General features: G+C 56.8%; 1 protein-coding gene across 1 annotated transcript; it reads left to right on the top strand.

Annotated features, from left to right (window-relative positions):
• The first annotated feature begins 4,650 nt into the window (after positions 1-4,650).
• Positions 4,651-18,888, top strand: LOC122451950. Its single transcript, XM_043485140.1, has 5 exons — positions 4,651-4,744; positions 14,513-14,664; positions 15,016-15,165; positions 15,443-15,680; positions 17,131-18,888. The coding sequence occupies exons 2-5, from the start codon at positions 14,604-14,606 to the stop codon at positions 17,189-17,191; spliced, it is 510 nt and encodes a 169-aa protein (XP_043341075.1). The 5' UTR covers positions 4,651-4,744; positions 14,513-14,603; the 3' UTR covers positions 17,192-18,888.
• The last annotated feature ends 258 nt before the right edge of the window (positions 18,889-19,146 follow it).

Raw genomic sequence — 19,146 nt, 5'->3', positions numbered from 1 at the left:
CAAGTATTCCAGCAAAACCAGACAACTTACTTTTTCTTGTCTTTTCTCTGTTCTCACTGCTATTTTCCATGCCTCCTCCACTGCACCCACCTGCGGCAGCCCCACTATCTCCCAAGGACCTTCCCTGATTACTTTCACGAGAAGCAATCCTCATACCCATCCCTGCCCACTTCGACCAAACTCCCATTTCTTCATGCTTCTTTTATGCTACTTTAGATATGCTGGGGTTCTTTGGGTTTAAGTCTTATGTCACCTATTAGATTGTGAGCCCCAGGAAGCTAGGGGAAATAAAGGAAACATGTACCTATATGGCGTTTTCTGTTCGGCAGGTACCACATCTAGTTCATTGACGGCGGTTATTTCATTTATTCCTCACTGCAACTCTGCAAGGAGTGGCTGGTAAGTGTTCTGTTCATGATTAGAACCCTGGTGTCTCACAGCCTTTGCATTTTTCTTCTCTCAGTCTTCAGTATCGATAAAATGCCTCTTAGGAGGTAGATCCCCAGAACGTGTCTATTTAAGGAGTTCTGTGAGTCCCTGATGCTTTGTGGGAGTTTGGGTGGCTCATCTTCCTGAACCCAGGGTCTGGGTCACTTAGCTCTTCCGTGCCACTCTCCCTGCGGCCTCATTAACTTTCTTCTCTTGCTTTGAGGATAGGTTCACGCAAGAGGGTGAGTTTGTTTTATTTTTGTAGCTGAAAGTAATGGACTACCAAACCTCAGTTTTCCTCTTGGACGAGGAGGTGGCGGTGGAGTGGTTGCATTACCTTCAGGGCAGACAGAATAACCCCCGGAATCCAGAGATCGGTAGAGACTGAAGAAGCAGAGACGTGGCACTTTGGCAGAGCTGGGTCTACATCTTGACTGCCTCACTCATCTCGGTGGTTTGGGACATGTTACTTGATTTCCCTTAGCATCCCCGGTCAGTGAAATGAAGCCACTATAGCTACTACACAGAAATGCCTAATATATTGTCAAAAAAGTAAGCTCCTAAGAGAAAGAGATGCAGCTTCGTTCCCCCAGCCGAGTTGTCTGCTGGGGACTTAAGAAAGGAATACACGAGGTATCTCCAGAAGAAATGGGGAAGCAGGAAGCGTATGTGTCTTCAGTGGTATTGTAGGCAGGGGCAAGGAGGAGGTAACCGGGCAGTAGGCACCTGAAGCCTGCAGGTCGTGCCTTTCCCCACCGGGGCTAAATACCCGCTCTTGCATTAGAACCTTCTGAATCAGGAAAGCACCATGGAAACGTAGATGAGCCATGTGGTGGCAGACTGAGGGTTAACCAGTGAGCCTCCCTGGGATCCTTTTGATGCCAGGTTAGTTTCCCTTCTTTCCCAGTGCAGCGGTGGCTGCCCGCTTCCTGACGCTATCGCATCCCGTGGGAGGGGACTTGGACACCCTGAGGCCCCTCGTCACCAGTTCCGGGGCTGCAGAGCAGGGAGTGACGACAGCTCATGAGTCGTCAGCCGACGGCAGCGGGGACCCTGGTGACGGCTGCTTTGTTGTTTTTTTCCTCTTCGGATGATGACTCAGTGTGTCGGGAGCCGGGAGATGGAGCACTCAGCCGAGTGGCCAGGACGTTCTGTCAACACGAAAGCAGCAAAAACAGCTTGTCGCGGCTCAGAGCTGACCCTGGGCTGGGGTCATTTTCAGGAAGGGCTTAGCAAAGGAAAGGCGACCGCCATGTACTGGGTTGGCAGAGGTAATAGCGGGTAACTTAACAGGGCTCTGTAGATCCTTGAATTTTAGAACCTGAAAAGAAAACGCGGCCGCTTGTGTTACTAGATGAGCCTGGCAACCAGGATCACTTCTTGAGCTCCTAGCACTCGTCCCCGACAAAGAGACATCTTCCCAGGTCCAGAACCCCCCCTCCCCCACCACCACCCCGGGGATTTCTTAGTGTGGCTCTTTGCCTTGGATGGAGGGCAGCTCCCTTTATTTTTGGGGGGGGGGGGGGGAGGGAGCAAGGGTGGGGCCTGGCAGCCCTAGTGCCCGTTGTGGGGATGTGGTGCCTTGGGGCGGGGGGGGGGTGGTTCCTCTGCCGGCGTCACGCAAAGATGGTGGCTCCCGCATCACTACCTCAAGCCGAAGACCAGCTCTCTCGGGCAGCCTCGCTTCAGCGTCCCCTTTCCTTATCCCAAATCCCAAGCTTTTCTTCTTCTTCACCATCTTGCTCACTTCCTCCTCAGGTGCCGTGGTGGGCCTTGACCTCCGCGTCTGTCTATGTGGGTGTGTGTGGCGTGTGTGTGGCGTGTGTGGTGTCATCATGGCGGCTCGGGCTTCTAGGCTTTTCTCGCGTCTGCAGCAATGCGCTTTGTGCGCGTGACGCCCCCGCGGCCCCGCCCCGCCGCCCAGGCCCCGCCCCGCCGCCGGGCCCCGCCCCACCGCCCGGCCTGTCCCTGAGACCCAGGGAGGAGCCGGCCCTCTGCTCTTTCGCCGCAGAATCTCGGCCAAACCACCATCATCCCCAGCATCTGGCTTCCCTTCTCTCCTCCCCCGCTGTCGGCCAGCGTCTGGGGCAGAGGAGCAAACAACTTGTGGGAGGGGATGATGGAGGGACAGACAGCCTGGCCGAGCTCTCTGGCCGCCTCAGCCTGGGTGCCATTTTTCTCAGCCTCCTGCACTCCTGTGGACGATGCCCGCTCTGACCTTTGTCGCCGCGCACCTCCTCTTCCCCCGAGGACCTCCCCGCGTGACTCGTTGGGATCTGGGGTCGTGGGACCTCAGAAGGAGCAGGGAGACCCGGCCCAGGTCCCAGAGGACAGCTGAAGAGACAGGCGATGGGGTGGGAGCTGGCAGACCCCACCCAAGTACAAAGGCGGCCCCATCACCACCCCCCACCCTTTTTTGCAGTCATGTCTTTTCCACCCTAAGTAGAGAGCAACTTGACCTGAAAAAATTCGTGTCTCTATGTGGGTGTTGGAACGTCTGCGGATCTTTGTCCGGAATCTGTGCGGTGCCGAGAGCCCAGGTTCTGTGCTTCAGGGAGCTATTGTCCTTCGGGTTTGTTTTTGCGGCAGTGTGATGGATAGGTCCTCCTCGACGAGCCCCTGTGCCCGCTGCGGTTGGCCTTTCTCCAGGACGCTGGGCCCGGCCGTGGCCCTGCTTCTTTTCGGTGGACGGGGCTCCGCAGCGGAGGGCCATGTCCAGGGTCCCAGAAGAGACCCCGATGATTGGGGCCGGCGCATGGTGCCTTGCCTGGTGGTCCCTGGGAACTGAGCCCACCTTTCACTTCTTTCCCACAGAGACCTCAGGGGAGTTCGGCTCCAGGAGTAGGTGACAGCCTGCTGGAGACTCCGCTGATGACGTTGCTGGCGTTCAGAAGACAGTCGTCATCCTGTGGGGTAAACGTGTTGCCCGTTTTGCGTGTCTTATTTGGAACACACACAGAAAGGAGTTGCCTGGCAGCCTGGCTCCCTGCAGTAAGTATCTGTCTGCATTTTTTTATCCCTTCGAATGTCGGAAGTGGAAAGATGCGGCGCTGAACCCAGCCGCCACTTGTGCCTTCTCGGTACTTTCCTGCACAGTCTGGCCCTCAACCCTCCAGAAGCGGGGACTGGATCCGTTTCCCCATGCTGCTGGAGAGCTGCAGAGAGCCTAGCACTCACTGTTCTGCTAGTGGGTTCAGGAGAAGTTGATTCTCCCTAAAATGGAGCCAAGAGGCCAGGTCCCCCCGAACTGAGTGTTCACAGGCTGAATGGAAGGGCCCTGCGTGTTCTCACTGCCCCCAGCAGGGAGGTGACTCTCAGTTGCCTGGCTGGGGGGGTGGGTGGGGGAGTGGCGAGGTGGGGGATGTGCTTTGCCAGCATCTAGCATGGTTCTCTGCCAAGTTCTAGCTCCAGATCGCTAGGCCGCTAGGAACCTAGACTATATATAGCATTGTGCTAAGCAATTCTTATCGGACCTGCCTGTCCCCTCACCCCCACGGGGACGAGAGCTTCTATCAGAAAACCAGAACCTGGAGAGAGTTAGCCACCTCCACGGGGCCTTTTATTCTGGGAAGGGGTGTGGGTGTGTGTATGTGTGTGTGTGCATGCACATGCATCTGTGTGTCTGTGTGCATGCGTCTGTGTCTGGTCATCTAGTTCAGGGCTGCCAAGCTTTCTTTCCTTCCCTGTTTCAGATGCTAGCAGATTCAGAACCTTGCGGGTGCTGACGACGTAGGCTGAGGGGCGGGAGGAGCTGGTGGTTCTCGAAGGATCCTGGGTTGGTTTGGAGGAGAGGCTGGCACCCAATGTGGCTGAGAGCACCGTGTGGCCTCCACTGTGTCTTAACAGCTCCCGGTTTGCCCTGCTTTGCCCAAGCATGTCTTGACCTCTCCCTTCCTTCTTTGGAGCCTTCTGTCTTCCCTGCCTTCCTCCAGCCCTGCCTAGTCCTTCCTCTGGTTTATTTGGGATGGATGAGGCAGCCCCAGCTCTGGGCATCCGGGAGCTTGTCTGCGCCCCGCCCTCACCCTCGTTTGGGGTTTCTGGAAGTCTGGCTTGACCGGCAGAAGGGGTCAGTCGTCCGCAGAGGAGCTGGGTGGTGAATGAGTGCATCGTGCTGGGAGGCACGGGGCAGTGTGGCCTGGGTCTCAGCCTCCTTCTTCTCAGAGGTGCTGTTGAGCCCACAGTTTGTGTGGTTCTGTGACCGTAAGTGCTGACAGACGTGATGCGACCCTGGGCTTGTCAGCGAGCCACCGCCAGGCTGCTTCTCGGAAACCAGTCAGGAAGGAAGATTGGATCCCGCCACCTCCCCGCCTCCCAGGTAAGTCAGGTGTGGGCCACGCTGTCCGGCCCGCCCCCAGCCCCTCTCTGTCTCCATGGAGGGCGTTCTCCTTACTCAGTGGAGAAGCCTCAGACTTCTCCATTCAGAATCTCCCAGACAATTGCTCTCTTCTTTGCATTCTCCTCCTCCTGGCTTTTCTGTGAATGGGGTTAGTAACCAGCGAAGGCTCGGGGGCTGGCGGGCGGCCTAAGTGATCAGAAGCTGGCGATGGTGGGGGTGGCAGCTGGCAGAACAACCATCGGGCCTCCTGCGGTCGCTGCCCTCCCCAGACCCCTGTGTCCAGCACTAGGTTCTGGGTGCTGAGCCCTCAGGGGGTCTGGGAGCTGGGCCGCCTTTTCCCCGTGTCCTCTCTTACCTGGACGCCGGGGCACCTTTGGCCTCACTGGGCCTTAGTCTAGGCCCGTGGCCTGGACTTTGTGGACTGTGGGCTGGGCACTGAACTTTGGGGTTCTTTCCCTACCTTAAGGTTTGTTTTTTTTGAGTGAGTTACTTTTTTCTCTGGGGCCTCAGTGCCTTTCCTTTAAAATAAAATCCTGGCCCAGTGAGCCATTGCAAAGCATCTCCAGGCAGTTGACGTAGGAATGTTTTTCTCGCTGCCGCACTAGATACTGGTCACAATAACAGCGATGGTGTTTAAAAAGGATGAGGCCTACGGAGCTGGGAGGTCTGTCACTTGATGGAGATGGTGCAGACTGAGGCGCTGCACGCATCCTCAGGAGATCTCTCTCCTGTCGAGTCGACTCCTGCCCCGTCTGAGCCAGTAGGGCCGGATGGAGTGAGCTGACAGCCGATCGTCTGGGGTCTCAAGACCAAAGGGATGGTGCCGGGGAATTTTATGATGTACTCAGATGATATCATGAGGCCCCTGTGGGATCCCAGCTCTCCGCTTGTGCCTCGTGGATGAGGGTGGTGTTTCTGCCCCCACCCCCCGCCCACCCCTTTCCCCGGGAAGTCTGCTGTATGCTGCCTCCCAGTGTTTCATCTTCGCCTCTTCCCATCTGAGAAGAGACTCTGAGTTCCTGAGCAGCCTGGGATCCTTGCTGAGCAGATTTGGAAGAGTCCGATGTCTCTTCCTTCAAGGAATCTGAAGCCTCAGCCCCTCTGGCAGGAACAGAGTGAGGGATGGCTAGGAGTGTTGGACCTGGAACAGGAATAAAGCAGACAGATCAGCTCTGGTGCAGCTGGGGAGATGAAGCGGGAGCCGGCCAAGTCCCTCAAGATGTGCCGGCTAGAGTCTGGCCAGCGCTGGCTGCCGGGCTGGATCCAGATGGAGACGCTGGCCGTGCTGGGGAGCCGTGGCTCCCTGTGCTCAGCGCCTACCCCGGCCTGGCTCCGGGTGCCCGCTGCCCGCGTTCACAGCCCTGCCCCTGGCTCATCGTCAGGGGGTCACCAGGGTGCAGAGGCGAGTGTTGCTCCCTGAGACCCCATTGTCTCTGGGGCCTCTGGTATTCCCCCGGATTGGGGCTTGGTGCTCCCCTGCCGACTCGCCCAGCTTTCTCCCTCATCTCGTGCGTTCCTTGCTTCCTGCTCCCCAGCTTGGCTGCTCCAGAGGTGACGTGGAACGTTGTGTCAGAAGCCGGGCTGGCAGAGCATTTGGCATCCCCCCCCCCACCCCGAGAGGGGGGCCAGGCAGAGCCGGCGCTTCTCTGTTGACCTTTGAGTCCCCGCGGTCTGGGAGCTGGGAGGCGGTGCAGGGGCCTCTCTCCAGCTGGGGTCCAGCCGAGGTTAACAGGGCTGCTGGCCCTGGAGCCGCGCTGGTGCGGCTTGGCCGGGAGGCGTGCGGAAGGGGCCCTGCCAGGGGACCTGGTTGGTCAGCACCTTCCTCTCCATCGGCTCCTGGTCTGCTCAGGACCGCGAACTGTTTCATGCACAGCTTGACTTTGTCCCCAGGCATGACTGCCCCCTGGGGCTGCAGCGGGGCTTAAGTGAGCATCTGTACTGCGTGCTGGTCACTTTGTTGGGCATTTTGTTGCTGCGCTCTTCCCCCCCCCCCCACCTCCGAAATATGTGAGAGTGCCTTTTCCACTCGCCGGCTGTCTGTGGGAGGCCCTCCTCATCTTGCGTTTCTTTTCTGGGACTTGGAGTGTCTGTCAGGAAAGTGTAGACGCGGTTTGGTTCCTTGCTAGCTCCCTCCAAAGGAGCTGCTCGTGGGCAGATGAGGCCAGAGAACGCCTCCAGCCCCCCTGGGCAGGTGCAGCCGCGTGGAGCCCCGGGCAGGGGCGGAGCAGGGGGGCGGGGATGGAGAGCCAGGCGGGGCCGGGGGTGGGGGTGGGGGAAGAGTTGTGCAGCATCTGACTGCAGGATCAAGGCTGGGGCTGGTGGGAGGAGGCTGCCTGTGGCAGCCTGAGCAGACACGTGTGCGTGGCGCCCATATTGGGGTCTGTAACGAGGCCCGAAGGCCTGAGACAGGCCTCAGAGTCCTTGGTCTTAGCATGCAGGCCAGGGAACCAGCCTTTGTTAGGCCCCCTTTTGCCTATCTGATTACATGCTCAGAACAATCCTTTTATGATTGAAGACACAGTGATTTGGTTAAGTGACTTAAGCAAGGTCACACGCCTGGTGGGTGACTGTCCTGAGATTTAAATGGGCACCTCTGAGTCCAAAACCTGCACGTTTTCTTCATGCTCTTAGGCTGAAGTCCGAGCTGAGATCCTCGGAGGATTGGCAGCCAATGTGACCCAGAGGGCAAGGCCAGATGCTCTGTGATCCCCGTGCACAGGCAGGCAGATACATTCCTTCCACAAGGTGTCTTCAGGCCTCTGCCGTATATGTGCCAAGGACAGTGCTCAGTGTGGGGTTGCTGGACTCAACAAAACTAAGTTTCTGCCCTTGGGGGGTGTATATCCTCGTGTGGGGGAGATACCGTTAATGCTAGTAAAGAGGATTTAAAAACAGAAGTATGTGGAAAAGAAGGACCTTCATCCTTATGCAGAAGCGGGATCCAGATGTTGGTCGGGGAGGGAACTGGGGAGACTGAAGGGCCTCGGCCCCCAGGGAAGCCATGTTGATTGAACCTCCGGAGAGAGCTGACACGCATTCTAACCCATCTCGTTTCCCACCAGCTGGGAAAATTCACCTGCGGCCCACAGGTGAAGCCTGCAGTGGGTCAGGAGTCAGGGTGGCCGTAGCTGTCAAACCTTTGGTCACCAGAAGACTAGGGGTTTTTTTCACCCCAATAGCCACGGCTACTCCTGACCTCCTGTCTCTCCCACCCTTACCAGGCGCCAGCTGGCATCTCCCCCGGGGCCTGGTCACCGTGCCCCTCGCTTGTCCAGGCAGCGCTGGGGGACATGCAGGGTCAGTGTTTGCCGAGTCACTAGGAGAACATGTGCCCACAGGAGGCGGAGCTCCACAGAGCTGCCCCTCTGCCAGCACGCATGGTTCCAAGAGCCTCACAATAGGGAAGGGAAGGGAGGGGAGTCCCTCGGTATCAGATGCTCGGAGGAGCTTTGTGTCCTGAGAGGTTGAGGCAGGTCGGTAGCTGGGGACGGGGGAGGGCGCGTTTCCTGTGTGCAGCGCCGGGACCCGGGGCTTGTTTACACGCTAGGAGTGCCGTGGCTGCTGGGCCGAGCTGAGGCAGGCCACGTGACCCGCCCGCTCTGGCACCACAGTCCTGGCGGCCCGGCCCACCCTGGCCGTGCAGGCTGCCACCTGCTGCCAGGGGGCCGGGGTTGCAGCGGCACCGAGTGTGGGCCTCGGTGGTGCGTGCCTGTGGGGGCTCACGGAGCCCGTAGACGAGTCAGCCGGCCTGGGGTTCTGGCTCCCTTGGTAAAAAACGTGCTCCCTCACTTCACCTCTGTGGGCCTCAGTTTCATTATCTATAAAAACGACAGGGGCTGAACCAGAATCTTCTCGGAGGTTCCTGTCAGCTCTGATACGGACGCTCCCTGGATGTTTGTGGAGGTATTTGTCTTTTTTATTAATATTATTTATCTATTTTTGGCTTTTCTGGGTCTGCGTGGCTGCGTGCAGGCTGTCTGCAGTGGCAGAGAGCGGGGGCTGCTCCTCATGCCCTGCTTGGGCTCCTCATTTCCGTGGCTTGTCCTGCCGCGGAGCACAGGCTCTAGGCCACTGGGCTTCAGGAGCTGCAGCACGTGCGCTCAGCTGCCCCGTGGGATGTGAGATCCTCCTGGACCAGAGGTCAAACCCGTGTCCCCCTGCCGCATTGGCAGGCAGATTCTTAACCACTGGATCACCAGGGAAGCCCCGTGGAGGTATTTCTTAGCCAGAGACTCGGGACCTGCGTTACTAGGAGAGGGGAGGGACCCCAGAGACTTGTCTGCGTGCAGCGATAACCATGTTGCCTGAAGGGACACTGTTGGAGTGAATTAGGGCGGGCGGGTGGAGGCACTTTTCGAAATACCCCGGAAGTAAATGCGAAACGTGAAGACCGTGAAAGTGTCTGCTGAGGACCCTCCGGGTGACCGAGGACATGGACCCCAGCTCCTGCTAAGAGCTCGTCTGGAGACGGGCCATGTGGGAACTGCTGTGGGCTGGCAGGGCTGCGGGGGGTGACCTGACATGCTATGCTCCCGGAGAAATTTGCCCTCCCTTTTTGGCCCTAAATCCTGGAGAGGACATAGGTCTGCAGGATCCCTGTGTCCTCTGTCTTCCCTGAAACTTCTCAGGGTCTGTGCCCCTGTTGCTGTCAGGAAGTTTCCCTTTATATTTAGCCTTCTTCTTTCATGTGATTGTTAAAGCCCTTCCATTTAAAAAAATAAAAAATTACAGGAGCAAAGAAAACAGAAATATCTCAGAGCCACCAGTTCCATTTTGCCTTTTTAGTCTTGAGCTCCTCCTTAAAAGACAGCAAAAATGAAATACATGTATGGCAAAGCGCAGGGTCCCAAGCCCTTCTGGACTTGTGTGCAGAGCCAGGCTGCAGCCAGGCGTGGCGGGGCCCCGGCCTCCCTGCTCCACGGTGGCCTTGGTCCCTGACGTCCATTGTGTCTCTGGGGTGCGTGGGCAGGAGCCCCGAGGCGGAGGCACATGCTGTGCAACCCGCTAGACAGAATGCAGAGTTTTAAAAATAGCTGCGTTTCTCCCAAGATGCTATCTGCTCGCCACTCTCTAGGACACTTTACCTGGGGTTCATCGCTATGAACCCAGCCTCCTGGACTCCGAGAATGGTGGTGGGAACGGGGGTTGGGGCTCGGACGCAGGCAGGAGAGGAATTGCCTGGTAAGCGTGGTCTCACCTGCCCCGTGTGAGGTTTCACGGTTCTCTTCACGTTTGCCAGCTTGTCTGACCTGTCACGCCTTGTGAGGGTGCGTGGGTGGTATGAGCCCGGTGGCTGATGACCCTGAACTGGAGAGAATCCTGCTTGTACCTCCGTAATTCGGGACACCGTGCATCCAGGTCCCCTGACTCTGGGTGTTCTAGCCAGGGGACCCATGGGGAGGGGCGGGGACGGAGGTGGGTCTTGGGCAGTTGACTTGGACATTCTAGGTCTCGGGTCTTTTGTCTTATGTATTGAAGGGGCAGGAAACCTCAGGATATCTGGGTTCTCCGTTTTTTTCAACTCTCTCGGAGCTCTCGTGAAGACTGGCGTGCACTCTGTGGCTGGGAAGCCAGCCATGCACCATGCGTTTTTGGTGAGGTTTCTTGCATTTGGAAGCTTCTGGAATATGCTGTGCTTCCGACCATTCTGACACGTCTGTACAGCACTTCATGTTTGCGCATATGGTCTGTTTCTGCCAAGTAGCGCTCTCAGAAATGAGGCCTCACGGTGGGGTCTCTGAGACTTTTTCTCCACCGGACTTGTAAGCATTGCTTATGGAGCTCTGCCTAGCTGCTCGTTACCTGTTTGCTCGCTACTTAACGTGCAGCACCTGCTGGAAGAGCCGGCTCATGTGGGATGGAAACGCTCGCTGCAGCTCTGATTGTTTGCATGATGACTGATTTGAAGAAGTAGGCCTTTCCCGTGGAGAAGGTGATCAGAGACTCCTTGGGCAGCTGTGTTTTCTAAGTACTGAGCCCAGCCCCCACCCTCCACAGGGGCTTCTGAAGCAGAGCGTGGGCTGCACGACTCCTTGGCCATGTGGCCCTCTGTGTGGTCTGCATTTGGTTAGGAAGGGGGAAGGAGTGTTTGTTTATAGCATATTTAACCAGGGTGGCTTAGGCTTTATCTGGGGGGTGTTTGAGGAAGAATTGGGGTTGGGTGGGGGGCAGCACACTTAACATGTCTGCACCATCTGTCCATGCGTATGCCCTGAATGCGGCCCTGGCTTGTAGAGAAACCCTGTGATGGGGAAGCCACCTAGGAGTTGTTTTGGTGGCTGCAGACTTCAGGGACTTGACGTGTGAACGTTTGTCATTCTGGACCCCGTCTGTCTGGAGGATGGAGCGGAGGAAGTCTGAACCAGCACAGGGAGGGGGTTTAGGCTACACTCCGGGGAGGACCACCATGGCACCCTGATGGCTCCCGAGGAGAGAGAAGGCTTCTCTATCTGAGAGGGGTAGCCTGGTGGTCCTCGGAGGGTCCTTGGGGCCTGCGTCTGTGAACGCCGGAGCAGCACAAGATGTGGGTGCTAGGATCCGGCGTGGGCTCCGCTAGTCCTTTCTGCCTCTGAGACATGCCTGAGCTCGGGATGGGGAACACGCGAACATTGTTTCCCTTTTTGGAGAGAACTTCTGGCACCGACCCTGTAGGACTGATCGTATTTGCAAATAAAAAGGGAGAAAGGCACATTTGCCCCTCATCCCTGCCGGGAGAGCGCTGAGCTGCTCTGATCCTGATTTGTATCAGCCCCGCCGCCATCCTGCCGGCTGGCTTCTCTGCACTCTAGGGATCGCTGACAGGCGTCAGAGATACATTGTGTGAGAGTGTGTGTGTGTGTGTGTGTGAGTGTATATGTGAATTGTGTGTGTGTACGAGAGAGTGAGTGTGAACTGTGTGTGTGGGAGAGAGTGTATATATGAATTTCATGTGTGTGTGTGTGTGTGAATGCGGCACGTGAGGCAGGAGGTGGAAGAGGAGCTCTCAGCGCAGGTCCACAGCTCTGGGACCCACCGGCATTGCCGGCTCTTTTAAAGGCATGGGGGTGTGTTGAAGCACACCTAACATACAATTTAGAAGTGACCAAAGTCCAAAAATCAACCAGTTCACGTCTGAATGAGGGTTGTGTTAAATAACAGAGAATCGTATATCCTTTAGTATTACTACCTTCTGCATGTTTAGCATCGAAAGACCTGACAAGTCAGGAACCTTCCACTGCCGCCGCCCCCCTGCCACCACCGTCTGTAAGCTGCTTCTTTCATGTCAGTTTTTGGTCTCCCTTCTTGTCTGTTTCCCACCCTCGCTCACTCCTTAGGCATACAGGAATATCTGTCCTTGCGTCTGTGGTATCGTTTCCTTGGGGACCTGTTCTTCCAGTGTTTCTGACATCCTAAACGGTGTTCCCTTCGTTTCACATGTGAACACGGCGCAGGCTTGCTGCAGAGGTGAGCCGTTTCTGAGACGGGGCAGCTCCCTGCCTGGTCCCGGAGGAGGTCGTCTAGACCCCTGAGGAGAGCAGATCAAGGGTACCCACGTGGGGGCCAGCTCGGGGCCCCCCGCATCAGGCTTCCTTTCTGGGGTGGGAGTTGCTCAGGCATGAATCCCCCAACCATCCTAGCTGTTGCTGCTTCTCAGCTTGAGCCCTGAGTAGCGGCCTTGAAAGTCTGAGACCCCGTTCCCCTGCTAGGTTGAGTGCAGGCAGAGAGGGTCAGAGAGGAAGTGAACATGGGCTCCTGGCCACGGGCCTCCGTCCGAGACAGGTGAGCTCTGTGTTCAGAAAGGAACTCATCTAATCTTTTGGCCCTAATGGCCCTATTTGTGTTTTTTCTCCCTCTCTCTCTTTTTTCTCCTCCCTCTCCCTCATCTCCCTCCCCCGCCTCCAGAAGAATTTAATCTGCTGGACAACAAACAATACTGTTATAAAACTTGGAAAACAAGAGGGCGAGGCCTCCCTGACAAGGGGAAGGGCATGCCGGGTAACTGCCAGGGAGCCTGCCAGGCCTGAGACGGAGCCGGGCGAGGGCCCAGTTGGCTGGGCACCTGGGCACCCGCCCGGGCCTGGCCCACCAGCCGTGCCATCCCCGGTCCAGAGGGGAAGGAACCGAAACACAAGTGGGGGCCCAGCAGCACTTGAAAAGGGGAAGTAGTCGGCGTTCCCCTCTCCGATCTGATGGGAATGCACTAGACTGTGAAACTTCCTCCTCCCTCCCCTCCCTCCTCCCCTCCGTCTTCCCTCCTCCCACTCCCTCCTCCCACCACTCTCTGTTGCAGGTCCCGGACTGGACTGGCAGACCGGGGTCCTGATAACAGAATGAGGCTGGTATAAGCAGTTTAGGCGCAGCTACCTGCTGGGCCAGCTGCAGGGGAGGCAGGAGAGGAGGGTGCTCCGGGCTGGCCCGGCACTGCAGACCTACCCTCTGTCTGCCCTCCCCCACCTAGGGAAGTGGAACCAGGTCAGGGGCGTGCCCCGGTCCACGTGCTCCGCCAGGTGTGGGCCCAGGTACCGGGTAGAGTTGCCACTGGGAGGTCCGTGGGTGCTCCACGAGCTTCCTGGAGCCCACGGGGGGGCGTGCTCCCGGGAGGATGTCCAGCTCCGGGAGAGGCCCCGCTCTCCTTGCAGGAGGAGTCGGGCAGTGCCGCAGAGGCTGGGCACGCCTGTGGACCCGTTCCCACGAACGGACACAGTGCTTCTCCCCACAGGCAGGCGTGTGGCCCTGTGAATGGGGCTCCCCGGGGGGCCCCGCGCCTCCTGTTCACTCCAGTGGCAGGGACGCTGGGCTCTGGGTGTCTCTTCCCCCAATGTCCAGGGTTAGGTTTCCCCTGAGCCTCCGAGTGCATCCTCACCGGGTCAATAAATGATGTTGGGGGGACAAGCGGGGAGTGTTGGTGGCTGCTTCTGGGGACCTGCTCTGGCGCGGAGCCGCGAACTGCGGTGGGCATCGTGCATGTGACACTGTGCGCACGCTCCCTTTCCTGCTTGTGGAAAGCGCCAGCTTCCGTGAAGGCAGTCCAGCACTGGCCCACGCCCCACCCAGGCGGAGCCACTCTCTGGGCAACAGGGAGCTGTCCTTGACCCCGTCGTCACCCCCCGCCCACTGTCTCTCGCTGCCCCCCAGGCCCCGCGGCATCCCCGGGGCGGGGTAGCCTTTTGCATCCTCCCGGCGTGGGGCCTCCATGCCCTGTCCTGAGTCCGGGAGGTGGGGAGATTTCCAGACCCAAGCCTTTGCTGGTGGTGTCGAGGAAGGGACGGAAGCCTCAGCACATAGGCCCCCGCACGCCCGCCCCAGGAGAAGCCGAAAGTGCAGGTGCTGGGCCCGCCGCAGCTAAGAAGGCAGTGATTTCTGGCCTTGTTATCTCAAGGGCGTTGTGCGTGCGCAGTGGGGAGGGGTGATGGTTAGTAGGTCCACGCGTGCCACCCCCACTCTGGGATCCAGGGCGGGCGAAGCATGGTGGCTCCCAGACGCTGAGCCCTCCTTGCGGCCCAGCCGCCCGAGGAGAGCGAGCCAGCTCCATGCCCTCGCACCTCCCGGCCCCCTGTACCTACACCTGTCGTTTTAGCTCCCTTTCCTCTGATTCGTTAACCACAAGCTAGTTGGCCACAGGCCCCACCCTGACCGCTGGAGACAGAACGTTCAGGACACTGGGCCGGGGCTGGAGCTGAGGGTGGCAGGAAGTTGGGCATGGCCTCTGTGTTCAGACAGACAGTGGTCCAGGAGTGCCTCGAGGGCAGAGCGCTCCCTGTTCTTCAGGAGGGCTTTCTCGGGGCCCCTGTCTCCCCAAGATGACTCTTCCTCACTACTGGGAGCCCCGAAACCAGCATTCCCAGCGGCAGGAAGATGGATGAGCTGGCCTCCACTTCCGGCTCTCCTCCCCCGCTCCGGCTGGAACTTGCGTCAGTCGCGTAAGTAGCTGTGACTCAGCACCCAGCGGGTCGGAGGGAGGGGGAGGCTGCCGCCTCCCAGGAACCTTCCCGGCTCTGGATCTGAGCACGCCATGGTGGCGCAGGACACGGCCGGTAGCCCTGGGTTCCTGTGTGTTCTGTGTCTCTGCTTACGGATCTCATAAACAAGGGTTCCTCTCCTTCCTGTTCTCCTCCTTTATTATATTTTTTGTGGGGGAGGGGGCACCATACTGGGCATAGGATTCTTAGGACTTTAAATGACACAGACAGCATCATTTACAGAAACGCAGTAGATACTCTCTTTGCCATCTCCAGACTGTCAAAGGCCCATGGGTTGTATTTAACCCTCAGGTGTTTGGTTCACTGTGTCTGACTCTGCGTGCCTCAGACTGACCAGCACCAGCGCACTTCACACTGCCGCTGCTTCCCTTGTTTCCTGCCTGACCCCTCCTCACGTTGGAAGGTGCAGTGACCAGTCTGCGCCTGCCCCTCTCTTTTCGGGTGAGCACCCTGAGGCCCGTTCCAGAAAAGTGCAGGCCCCCTGTTCTCAGAACCTGGGCCGAGCAGAAATTAAAGCCACTGTGTTCTGATGCGCTGTGCGGTGACCTTTCCTCCACCCTTGGGTCCCTGCCCAGGCAGAGGAGTTTTCCTAGGCATGACGGGGTGGGGAGAAAACCTCCAAATAGAACGTGGACACGGAAGTGGACTGGAGCAGCCCTGAGGCCCCCAAAGCCTCTTGGGGCTGGCACCGCCAGGGCTGATGCCCCCACTCCTCCAGGGCTGGTTCTCCCTCCTGGGCAGCCCACTGAGCCCCTGGCCACTGATGGGCTTGCCCGGGGCCGCTCGGTTGCGGTGGAAGGACCTGGAAGCTTCAGCAGACTGGGGCTTTCCCAAGCCGCCTTCCTCCAGATCCAGGAGGCCTCCGGGCTGGGTGCCAGGGAGAGCACGCCGCTTCCAGCCACCTCGGATCACCTGGCTGCGTGCAACTTGGGGACAGAACCCGCCGCTGGTTTCAGGTAAGCAAGTCGCTCCCTGCTCGACTGACTTGGAGAGAGAAGCTTGGTTCTGTCAGGAGGTCTGAGACTTCACCAGATCCTTTTTTCTGGTGGGCTTAGGAGGGCAAAAGCTTTGGATCCTAAGGTCTCCTTGCAGAGTGCTGCAGCAGCGTGTTGCTGCTGATCTCTGGTCTCCCTTTCCAGGGCACTGAGAGTGTTTCAGCTCCAGAGTTGGGAGCCCTCACTCGGGTTCACGCCCCGAGCTCCCTCGGCAACAGTTACCTGTCCGCCTCGCGTGGCCCATGCTCTGCACTCCGGGCTGACGCTGACGCTTCCCAGGGAACCGGGGAGCTGGGGATTAGTCACTCTCGTGACCCAATGACCTAAGTGTGTCCTGAAGGACCAGAGCGGGGTGGAGTGTGAGGGGAGCTTAACCAAAAGCCGGGCTAGACTGGAGCACGTTTCTGAGGACGGGGCAGCCCCGCTGAGACCTGAGGGAGGACTTGAGACCACCAGGCTTACTGTGCAGGGTCAAGGCGGGTGGTTTAGGGCTGGGAGTTATGGGATAGTAGATGCAGAAGATTCCAGAAAGAGGGAGCGGCATGTGCAGAGAGGCCTTCTGGGGTGGGGAAGAGACATTGTGGGTCACCGAAGGACTCCTGTGATGCCTTTGGGAAGGGGGTGGAGAGTGGCAGCTGGAAGTTACTAAGGAAGAAGAGTTTGGCTGCAGTAGAAAGCAGCAAAGCTGAGAATTGCCAAATGCAGATCCTCAGCTCCCTCCTTTTATATTTTATTCATATCCTGTAGTCATGACTCATGCTCAGTCTTGACCTTAAGCCTCAGCGATGACCTGATTCACACCCGACCCCACTGACCTCACCTCTGCTGTTGACCGCAGGTGCCCATACTTAGAGCCCTCCCCTGCAGGTAGTGCCAACCCCCGCCCGGCCCGGACTCCCCGGTCTGTGAGTGAGGCCTTGCAGAGCCGCACAGGTTGCAGAGGCGTCCAGCACAGATGCTGCAGGGCCCTTCATCCCCCGCGTCTTCCCCACTGCCGCAGCCGCACCATGGGGACCACCCAGGCACGGCTTGAGGGAGAGCGAAAGCAGTGTCAAAGTGCCGGGTGTGCTCCCATCTCCCCTCAGGTTTAACCCGCTGTACAGTCAGCAACACCCGCCACTGCCGAGGGTTCCCCCAGCCCTCAGTCTTGCTCATAAGGGCGAGGGCAGAGGGAAACAGTCGGCAGGCTACAGAGCAGGCAGCAGTGGGCAGAGGGGCAGGAGCGCAGACGCTGGAATCAGACCTGGGTTGGACCCAGCTCACTAGTCACGTGACTGTGGACAGGCTTCCGAACCACATTGAGGATCAGTTTCTTCTCCTGCAGAAACAGGAATAATCCCCGGTTCGCCATACTGGTGAGAACTGAAGAGCACAACTTGGTGTTCGCATTTTATTTCCTTCTCTTCCCTAGAGCAGCACGTGATGCTATTTCCAGGAGGCAGAAAAAGCAATGCTTTTATCTGGAGTCCTGAAGAATTGGTAGGGACCGTGAGAGGTAAAGACTTTATGTCTCTTCCTTCTCTCGGTTATGGAATCAGAGGAAATACAGACATACTTTCTTAGCTTCACCCATAGGAGATGGAAGTCTGATTTGAACACTGCACATCTTATTTTCTGACTGAACTTGAAAACAACACAAAACAAAACTCCATTCTTGTATTAGAGAATTGTCTACTTAATACAGTTTTAGGACACCAGTTCTGTATGTCACAGTAGAGAATAAGGTTGGTGGTTCATGGGGTCATACTTGAATGTCCTGACCGCTCATCTGTGATGGGGAAGGGGGAGCCCTTGATCTTCCTCACTCCGGTTCATGGGCGAGTCAGCCTGGCCCAGGTGAAACCCACCTGTGAGTAGTGGTTAGAGCCTCCCAGGCAGAAAGGGTGCTTGTTTCCTGATGCAGTGAGATAACATCAGAAAATGCTTTGCAGACTGTGAAATAGTTTACGAAACAGGGCAAAACTAATGTGAATGTTCACACAGTTCAATGATAACTTACACTATTTTATTTCATTATATATAATAATATGTAGGAACTGGTTATGGAATTGAATAAATTAGCCTAGAATTCATGACTTTTGTATTGCGATTGTCTATGTAACTTGTCAGCTTTGACTTTCATGTTCTTTGAGCATCACTTTGTAACTCTTCTCTGTGCCTTTCGAATGGACCGTTATGATGTGTCCCATCACAAGTATAACTGCAGTAAGACAGCTTTTGCTCAGGCAAAGATCGCATCTGCCTCCATTCTTCAGTGAGAATCCTCTTCTTCTGGAAGCTGGTTTCACATGGTGGCTTAGATTTTTCCATCTTTGTATCTAGCACCATTTGAAATCAGTGTTTTAGGAGTAAGAATTGCAGCGCAGCCAAAGGCCAACCGCAGAGGAGCTGCTGCCCTGGGACCAGCTCCCCTCCTCCTGCCACCTGAGCTGGTTCAAGAAAAGAAGAACTTGAGAAGCAAAGTTCACTCTTGAGTGTATTGGGTGGTGGAAGGGGGACAGTGCAGGGGTGGGGTGGTGTTCGGTAGAAACTCCGGGGCAGCCATCAGCAGGAACCTGTTGGTGGGGTCTTTGAGCGTGTGATCGGGCAGCTCCAGGTTGGGTACCTGATCGTAGTCGGCAGCGGGAGGGCCGTGGACCGGAAGGACTCTCTCATCGCACCAGCACTGCCCACCTGCTCCTACACGCCATGGGACATCCAGCTGCAGTGGCCGAGTAGGTGAAATCAGACTTGCCACCTGCACCGTCACCGTGTGGACCCCACTGAGCGCCGCCGGACCCATCTCTTACACAGGCTGACCGATTTCTCCTGGTGTTCAGAGTCTGTTTTTGTCTAGCACCATTTGAAATCGGTTATGATGTAGGGGGAAAAGCAGCGGCCTCGAGGTCTCATGCCAAGTCCGGTCGGCAGCAGCCTGTGGCTTCCCGGAAGATGGATGGGCAGAGAGGGGGAGGGAGGTTACAGCTTCTCCTGCTGACGTCCTTAACTACATCTGCAATACTTTATGCACAGGTAATAGATCATTTAGCAGATTTTTAGAAACAAATCATTGTAGTGTACCTAATGTCCTCAGTTTGCTAAAATGTGGTAGTGCTATAAACTCCGAATTGATTGCTATTATCTTTCTGTTCACGCATCCTGACCTTAATAAATGTTTTACTGTATTCAATTTATCATGTGTTTGTTTTTCATCGATTATTTTCCATTCGTAATTCTATGATGATAAGTGGGGTCCTGAAAAATTAATTTGCTATATGCAAATATTACCTACTTCATAAAGAGTTCAAAGTCGGTTACAGCAAACAGATATTAAAAATGTAGTCTGTTAAGACAAGAAAGAAATTCTATGAGCCAAGACATAAAATGAGAAAAAAGACGATAGATAAGTGTTGCAGACCCGAGCTGAAGGGGAAACTGACCTCAGTCC

Source organism: Cervus canadensis, chromosome 13 (assembly GCF_019320065.1).
Source record: "Cervus canadensis isolate Bull #8, Minnesota chromosome 13, ASM1932006v1, whole genome shotgun sequence".
NCBI classification, from domain to species: domain Eukaryota; kingdom Metazoa; phylum Chordata; class Mammalia; order Artiodactyla; family Cervidae; genus Cervus; species Cervus canadensis.
Note: the sequence above shows the minus strand (reverse complement) of the source record. Positions and strands in the feature narration are given on the sequence as shown.

Bases quoted from the DNA above. Each gene is read 5' to 3' on its own strand.
- LOC122451950 (XM_043485140.1), top strand. From the start codon at position 14,604: ATGAGCTGGCCTCCACTTCCGGCTCTCCTCCCCCGCTCCGGCTGGAAC. The intron at 14,665-15,015 runs GTAAGTAGCTGT...TTTAACCCTCAG, and splicing joins CTGGAACTTGCGTCAGTCGC to GTGTTTGGTTCACTGTGTCT. The intron at 15,681-17,130 runs GTAAGCAAGTCG...TCTCTTCCCTAG, and splicing joins GAACCCGCCGCTGGTTTCAG to AGCAGCACGTGATGCTATTT.